The sequence below is a fragment of the Entelurus aequoreus genome, linkage group LG18 (genome assembly GCF_033978785.1).
Source record: "Entelurus aequoreus isolate RoL-2023_Sb linkage group LG18, RoL_Eaeq_v1.1, whole genome shotgun sequence".
NCBI classification, from domain to species: domain Eukaryota; kingdom Metazoa; phylum Chordata; class Actinopteri; order Syngnathiformes; family Syngnathidae; genus Entelurus; species Entelurus aequoreus.
In genome coordinates this window covers 22,172,155-22,181,431 of record NC_084748.1, presented here as the reverse complement: position 1 = coordinate 22,181,431, position 9,277 = coordinate 22,172,155, and the positions used below count along the sequence as shown (strand labels likewise).

General features: G+C 39.2%; 1 protein-coding gene across 2 annotated transcripts in view; it reads left to right on the top strand.

Annotated features, from left to right (window-relative positions):
- Positions 1-2,622: 2,622 nt before the first annotated feature.
- cabp2a (calcium binding protein 2a) overlaps positions 2,623-9,277 on the top strand; it is a 71,525-nt gene continuing 64,870 nt past the window's right edge. The window contains exon 1 of one of the 2 annotated variants that reach the window (XM_062026776.1): positions 2,623-2,846. In XM_062026776.1, the coding sequence (XP_061882760.1) occupies positions 2,673-2,846 (174 nt within the window). In that variant the 5' untranslated portion in view covers positions 2,623-2,672. The remainder of the gene's footprint in view (positions 2,847-9,277) is intronic. The other variant, XM_062026777.1, reaches the window with a different exon arrangement.

Here is a 9,277-nt window from a genome sequence, read left to right as displayed (position 1 = left end):
ATTTTTGCAAGGGCTGTCTCCGTAGAGTGATTTGCCCTGAAACCGGATTGAAAAGGTTCACAGAGATTGTTGGACACTAAGTGTTCATTTAGCTGCTGTGCTACATTTTTTTCGAGGATTTTCGAGATTAACGGAAGGTGGGACACCGGCCGGTAGTTTACCAGGAGATCAGGATCGAGGTTAGGTCTTTTGAGTAGAGGATGAATAACCGCTTTTTTGAATGCTAGGGGAACAGTGCCAGAGGAAAGTGATAAGTTTATAATATTTAACACTGATGGACCTAGTAATGCAAAAAGCTCCTTGATAAGTTTCCCAGGAATTGGGTCAAGTAAACATGTTGTTTGTTTTGTCCCATTTACACATTTTGACAATTCCTCCAATGTTATTTCATCAAAGAGAGAGAAACTATTTTGGAGGGCGGTATCCGTCGTATATACAGTCGTATCTGTGGTAATATAACCCAGTGGTAGCTGAGATGCATTGTCTTTAATCTCTTTTCTAATGACTTCAATTTTCTTATTAAAGAAATTCATAAAGTCATCTGCTGAGTGGGTGGAGCTACTGGGAGGAGTCCCTTGTTGGGTTAGCGATGCTACTGTACTAAACAGAAATTTAGGATCATTTTTGTTGAGGTGGATGAGATTTGAGTAATATTTAGCTTTAGCTGAGGTAAGCATGCGTTTATAAGTTATTAAACTATCACACCATGCTTGATGGAAAACCTCAAGTTTAGTCGCACGCCATTTGCGTTCCAGCTTTCTACATGATAATTTCTGGGCTTTAGTTTCTTCTGTAAACCATGGGGTACGCTTTTTAGGGGCCCCTTTTAGCTTTAGCGGTGCTACAATATCAATGGTGTCGCGCAGGGCGTCATTAAAGTTGTTAGTGAGGTTATCAATAGAGCCCACATAATTTGGGAATGGTGCCATTACCGAAGACAGTAGGTCAGTAAGAGTCGTCGTTGTGGCAGCATTAATGTTGCGGCTGCTATAGTAGTTATTATTATTATTATTAGTTTGTTGACAATGAGTCAGAACTTCGAATTTTATAAGGTAATGATCGGACATTACTTTAGTGTACGGGAGTATCGTAACTTTAGAGATGGTGACACCCCTGACAAGCACTAGATCTATCGTATTACCGTTGCGATGCGTGGGTTAATTTATTATTTGTGTAAGACCACAGCTATCAATTATAGTCTGGAGCGCCACACATGGAGGGTCCGATGGGGTATTCATATGGATAAAAGTCCCCCATTATGATTATATTGTCGGCGTGCGTCACAAGATCAGCAACAAACTCTGAGAATTCACTAATGAAGTCCGAATAGGGCCCAGGGGGGCGGTAGATAACAGCCAGGTGGAGAGGCAGCGGTGTGACAAACCTCAAATACGGCTTTTCATTTTTTGCGGCTCCAGACAGATTTTATTTTTGTATTTTTGGTCCAATATGGCTCTTTCTGTGATGAATAGGACTATGATGCAGTAAACTGCATGGATTGTTTTCCCAAGATGCAATAGAAACGGACCGGACATGGCGTGAAGGTAAGTACAAAGTGCAAACAAAAGGCGCGCACAAGGCGGAGAACAAACTTGGCTAAAAACAAAAACTACCACAAAGGCAAAACTATGGACATGAAACAAAAGACTCGCTAAACGTGACATGAATAAACCAAAACTTACTTGGAAAGAAAAGAGCAGAGCAGCATGAACTATGAAATGGCATGAAGCAGTAAACATGGCCTGAAGCAGAGTGATACATAACCAGAGTGCAGAGTAGCATAAACAGAGTGATGACGCCAGCACGACCAACAGAAAATGACAGGCTTAAATAGTCATGTGGTGATTGAAAACAGGTGCATGAGTCCAACACGTGAAACAGGTGAAACGAATGGTTGTCATGGTGACAAAGCAAGGGAGTGAAAACAGGAACTAAAAGAGTCCAAAAACCAACAGAAGATAGCCAAACAAAACATGATCAAAAGACCTGACACTTTCAACGTATTGGGTTGCCGACTCCTGGACTAGTCCCTTTTGGGGGAGCTTAGGACCTTAAGAGTCTAGTCCTATTTGACGGCACATGATACCTTCAGGGAGGTCTGTTGACCACTTTGCTGGAACCCGGGCCCTTTGAGGGCCAATATCCTATTTGGTTTGAATCTGAGGGTGGAGATTTTTTTGCGTCAAACAGATTAACCCCCAATCCCTTTAAAGTCAATTGGTGCCTCTTATAGTCTAAGTACCCAACCCTTGCTCAGACTCTTTGTTTTTATTGTGAATATTTACTGTGTGCAGTATGAATTCAATTCTTGATATCCGATTTCTGCTGTGGCGAAAAATACATCCTAATTATATTATCTTTGTTCTGCATATTCGGGTATTATGATGCTTCCATTGTTCTGACAGATGTACAGTATGCATTCATGCTTGCAGCTCAGAGAGAGAAATACATAATGGATTATCGGAGATTGAACATGCCCATAAAAGTGTGCCAGAAATTCCCCCGACACACTTGTGTCAGAGCACATTTTGCCCATAAACATACATTAGGCCATGTTGTGTAGTGTGTGTGCATGCTTTTGTGTGGGCTTGTGTGTTTCCTGAAAGAGATAGAAACAAGCAGACAACTGAAATCCTGACGGGTGAAGCAGAGTGGATGAAAGTGAGGCAGGGATGAGAGAAGGAGGAGCGACGGCAGGAAGAGATGCGCCTCAGATTATCAGATGTTCTGCAGATATCGAGGACGAGTGGGAAGCGCAGACGTCTCCCTGTTTGCACGTTGCAGAGATGACTGACGCGAAGAGCGTATCGTCCCTGGATGTTCCGGAGGGAAAGTTATTGAAGAAGGTCAGTTGATGCTCAAGTCCTGCGACCTTCTGTCGTTTATCTTGTCATCACATTCAAATAACTTCTCCTGGTTTCTGAACTTGCTTCAACATGTTTGATAGCTGCGAATATACGCATGTGTTTGGGTCACAACTCTAGACCTCATCCTAATCATGGGATATTTTCCTTTTTTAACTGACCAGCTGTCGAGCCCGGCCAATCTTTACGGAATACTTTTCGATATTCTTTGAGTTGCATGAGTTCCAGGAGGGTGTGTGTCTTGCCAGAATACCGACTAGTATTTGAGAGCAAGCTGCAACAAGCGCGTTGTCTATCCACAGTGCGCAGTCGCTTCAATGACACTAAAAAAGTACAAAACACAAAACCAGTGAAGTTGGCACGTTTTGTAATTCGTAAATAAAAACAGAATACAATGATTTGCAAATCCTTTTCAACTTATATTCAATTGAATAGACTGCAAAGACAAGATATTTAATGTTCGAACTGAGAAACAAACTTTTTTTTTTTGCAAATAATCATTAACTTTGAATTTAATGGCGGCAACACATTGCAAAAAAGTTGGCACAGGAGCATCTTTACCACTCTGTTGCATGACCTTTCCTTTTAACGACACTCAGTTAATGTTTGGGAACTAAGGAGACCAATTTTTTAAGCTTTTCAGGTGGAATTCTTTCCCATTCTTGCTTGATGTACCGCTTAAGTTGTTCAACAGTCCGGGGTCTCCACTGTCGTATTTTACGCTTCATAATGCACCACAAATGTTCAATGGGAGACAGGTCTGGACTACAGGCATGCCAGTCTAGTACCCGCACTCTTTTACTATGAAGCCACGCTGTTGTAACACCTGGCTTGGCATTGTCTTGCTAAAATAAGCAGGGGCGTCCATGATGATGTTGCTTGGATGGCAACATATGTTGCTCCAACACCTGTATGTACCTTTCAGCATTAATGGTGCCTTCACAGATGTGTAAGTTACCCATGCCTTGGGAACTAATACACCCCCATACCATCACAGATGCTGGCTTTTGAACTTTGCGCCTATAACAATCCAGATGGTTATTTTCCTCTTTGTTCCGGAGGACACGACGTCCACAGTTTCTAAAAAACAATTTGAAATGGTGACTCTTCAGACCACAGAACACTTTTACACTTTGCATCAGTCCATCTTAGATGAGCTCAGGCCCAGCGAAGCCGACAGCGTTTTTGGGTGTTACTGATAAATGGCTTTGGCTTTGCATAGTAGAGATTTAACTTGCACTTACAGATGTAGCGACAAACTGTAGTTACTGACAGTGCAGGGAAAAGGAGACATCCTGTCACCTCTGGCTCCTCGCAAAATGCCTGTCCTCTCCTTCTACCCAAAGTCTGATATACTTTTCCAAAGGGGCTTTGGGTTGTCCTTGTATTTGACTCTGGTTTCCTGCTCTGGCTTATCTTGAGTATTGCCGCTCGCAAATACCTCACACACTCAAACATTTTTTGGTCCGATTTACTTTACAATGTTTTGTCAAAAGGCTGTACAAAACTTTAAATGTTCGTACATCAGTTTTCCTTCAACGCAATCAATAAATTGAAGTATTTTCTACAACAGTGACTTAAGTAATGCACACTTAAGTCGGTTATGTTGTTCTTATGTGTAAAAATGTTGTTAAACTTATGTGATTTGGTTGAGTTCAGCTAATGAACTGCATACAGTTGTGGTCAAAAGTTTACATACACTTGTAAAGAACATAATGTTTTGGCTGTCTTGAGTTTCCAATCATTTCTATAACTCTTATTTGTTTGTGATAGAGTGATTGGAGCACATACTCATCTTGGAGAAAGCAAACCACTAGTTTAAATAGTGGTATTTCAGTTTGAGCACATAATAAGATAAGGCCCCTTAGTTGGATATACGCAGGTGGATTGGATCACTTCTTGTAGGAAAGAGGCCCTAATTGGGACTTCGGAATGCAAAAGTGATAGCCCTATCCTTGAGAAGAGACTACGTCTAGCTCAAGGCCAACATTTAAGTTATGACTTAAAGGAGTTGTTTTCCAGAAACTTACACATGAACATCTCATTTTATGGTCAGGGTGGGAAGGGGGAATATAAAACTGATAATTTGGCTTCTCCAAGTTAGGAGTGCCTCATTTTCCTGACCTGACCTCCTCCAGGAACTGCAGTCCTGTATAATGATGCTCGCTTGTAATAAAGCAACTTTTGGTTCAGTAAAGCGTCTCCGACATCTGTTTTTTATGCAGCCGCACTGCCGTGTCACCCTTCTGTCTGGACGAGGTCGACAAGACCAGAAATACACATCAAAAAGTATTATTTTTATCAGTTGCCAGTGTTTTGATTGTTAACAACCTTTTGTTCGGACACATTTAATTTAATGTAGACTAACTTAACCGAATCAAGTCAGTTTTACTCAATACCACTGTATTGCTCTGATATATACATGTATATATGTGTATATATATATATGTAAAGGTAGTCTACATTAAATTTAATTTGTCCAATTAAAAGGATGTTCAATCAAAACACTGGTAGCCAATAAAAACAATACTTTTTTATGTGTATTTCTGGTCTCGTCATCCTTGTCCGGACAGAAGGGTGACATGGAAGTGCGGCTGGATAAAAAAGAGACGCCGGAGATGCTTTACTGAACCAAAAGTTGCTTTATTACAAGCGAGCATCATTATACAGGACTGCAGTTCCTGGAGGAGGCCAGGTCAAGAAAATGAGGCACTCCTAACTTGGACAAGCCAAACCATCGGTTTTATAATCCTCCTTTCTGTCTTTGGGTGTGTGCTAATTCAGGACAGCACACCCTGACCATAAAAGGAGATGTTCGTGTGTAAGTGTCTGGAAAACAACTGCTTTAACCCATAACTTAAATGTTGGCGTTGAGCTAGACATGTAGTCTCTTCTCAAGAATACGGCTATCACTTTTGCATTCTGAAGCCCCAATTAGGGCCTCTTTCCTACGAGAGGTGATCCAATCCACCTGTAAATAGCAAATTAAGGTGCCTTATCTTATGCACTCAAACTGAAATACCACTATTTAAACTGGTGGTTTGCTTTCTTCAAGATGAATATAAACATTCACCATATACAAAACATGAGTTAATTAATTTACATCATTTTCAAACAACACTTACTAGTGTTCAAAACACCCTGTCTTTCACAGTACCGCTCATTGAGTACAACCATGAAAATTAAGCCTGCATCCAACAAGTATGGTAACCCATCTCCCATTTGCATTAAGAAATCGCAAGGCCTTTCGAGCCCTGTAGTATTTGTTTTAGCAGGTAAAGCACCCACATTATCAAATATCATGCAACAAGTTTGCCAAAATTATTTTTACACAGTGAAATGGTTTTACTCCACCAGTTTGTTTGTGAGGACCTGGATTTTCTCGGAAAGTCTGTGTGCATCCAGTTTCACCAGGATCTTTTGAATGAATTCTAAATAGTACCTAAGGTTGGACGAATAACTCAAGCTCAAGTCGTCGATATAAAAGCAGGGCACAAGCAGTGACAACATCTTCTAATCAATATTTGCACCTTTATTTTTAATTACATACTGTGGATTCCTATGACCACATGGATCCGTAGCCTTCTGGGTCTCATCAGGGCTCTCGCTCTAAAAAAGACAAAATAGGAACAAAAAAAAATTATGTAATATTAAAAACAAACCCCCATCAAACCACAGAGGTCAATTAAAACTCTAAATTACATATGTACATGAAATTAAAAACACATTTAAGAAAATTAAAACGGAATACCTTATTGAGGGGATAAAAATCCTCTTACAAATAAGATTTTTGGATAGGTTCGTCAAAGTGTACAAATCCTATATTCATTAGTAGGCACAAGTTAAATGTGAACGTGGAGGTAAAACTCAAAAAGCCGGGCCGAGTCATACTAAAGACTATAAAAATGGGACCCTTTACCTCCCTGCTTGGCACTCTGCATCAAGGGTTGGAATGGGGGTTAAATCACCAAAATGATTCCCGAGTGCGGCCACTGCTGCTGCCCACTGCTCCCCTCACCTCCCAGGGGATAGAACAAGGGGATGGGTCAAATGCAGAAGGTAATTTCACCACACCTAGTGTGTGGGTGTGACTATCAGTGGTACTTTAATTTTAACTTGAAAAACTCTTACACAGGCATTTGGTTGGCGACTCAATTACAAGAATTGACAAATTGGTGAAAGCATATTTACGGTAGTATTTATTTCAATGTTTGAAGTCTTGTATTTTAACACTAATTTTGTCACAACCTGTCGTGTCGGGTCTGACATGTTCTTGTTTTTCCTTATTTTCTGTATTTGTTTCCTGTCCAGTGCTCCTATTTCTGTTCAATCAAAACAGAAATAGGTTGCCTGATTGGCAACCTGAGCACACCTGTTCATGGTTGCCAATCAAGCTCTCTTATAAGCCAGCCTGTCCTTCAGCCAGGCCTGTATGAGGTTGTAAATAATATACCATAGGGACATGTCATTAGTCCAGTTCCGTTCAGTTCAGTTCTTCTGTTCATGCTAATGATGGCGCTATTTGGGTTCGAGGGCGAGATCCTTTTAATGTGACAAACATAATTAAAGAAGCCATTAGTAAAGTAAAACAGTGGTCATATCACTGGGGATTTAAACTCTCCCCTGGTAAATCTTGCTATATGATGTTTACGAGGAAGAAAGGAATAGATGTTCTCAACATTAAACTATATGGGCAAAATATGGAAAAAGTAGACCATTTTAAGTATTTTGGCATGTGGCTAGACCAGGGGTCGGCAACCCAAAATATTGAAAGAGCTATATTGGCCCAAAAATACAAAAAACAAATCTGTCTGGAGCCGCAAAAAATGAAAAACCGTATATAAGTCTTATAATGAAAGCAAAACATGATGTAATTGTTTATATTAGCCTACTATCAAAATGATTATGTGTCGCAGGCTGAAGCAAATCTTCGTTGACAGATATGTTGAAATGTAATATTTATTTCACACATTTTTACAACATTAGAAACTATTAGTAAATCAGATGCTACTCAGAAGGTGAGATAACTCCTGGAAATTACTGGCTTGTAATGGCCAAAGGTATAGATGTGTGTGTCCAAGTTAAAGGAAACTGCAGGCTGTCTTCTTTTAATAGATTTATTACAATATTTGCAAGCTGGGTAACGTTTGCTGTGGTCTGGAACAACATGGCACACAAACAACAAACCTCTGAAATGCAGCCAATATTACATACAGATAATGTGTCATGAGACATGCAAAACTAAATTATATACAAAGAGGATAAAAGTAAAGGATATTAAATGAGCTCAAATATACCTACAAATGAGGCATAATGATGCAATATGTACATACAGCTAGCCTAAATAACATGTTAGCATTGATGCAGTCATGCAGTGACCCAATATGCCTGATTAGCACTCCAACAAGCCAATAACATCAACAAAGCCCACCTTTGTGCATTCACGCACAGCATACAACTTTTGGTGGACAAAATGACACAAAGGAGTGGACTATTTTACATGTAAACAAACTTTGCGTCACAGTCCACACTATGGTGAGTTCAAGAATAGCAGAAATTAGGACAAAACAATGTTCACCAAATACTCTCATCAGTGAAGCATACACACACACATATTAAACAGTGGGCTTTCTAACAATTGGGAAGGTTTGTGTCATGTTTGTCCTAAAAAAAAAATATACTAAAACAAAAAAATATTTTCCCCCCATCTTTTTCCATTTTTCCATTGCATTATTTACTTAAATCTGGTGGTTTGCTTTCTCCAAGTTGAATATAAACATTCACCATATGTTGAACACAATATGAGTCAATTAATTCACTTCAACACCATGTCTGCTGTTAGATGTTTTAGATAAATAAATACACCTATAATTATATTTTAAAGTCGCTCTTTTCTCTCCGATTAGCTCCGCCATACAACAAATATTAGTTTATATATGCTTGTTTATACTACATCCTCAATGTATGCCTAACTTAAAACAAAGACATTTTATAACTTAAACTGAATTTGAACCCCCTTGTTATCACCTGTCTTCTTCTACGTAATATACCACCCCCACGTAAAACCACTGCCAGTAATTCGTATCTGTAAAAAAAATGAAATAAATCCGAAAAATGTGAAGTTGAAAATGGAAACCTGTTAAACACACAAAAACAGTGACAGTGTAAAACATATGACGATTGGCCTTGAAAAACATATGATACAAAAGTATCCACCAACAGTATTGGCTTTTTTAATGTTTTTATTTATTCATTTAATTAAATGTGTTACAATGAAAACACTTGTTGAAATCCCAATACAAGTTTATCTACAATGCCAATATTTTTTTTTATATACCAACATTTACTGGCAGAGATTTGGCTTCATTCCTTTTGGGAATGCTTGATAAGTATTTTTCCCAATAGACTGTCTT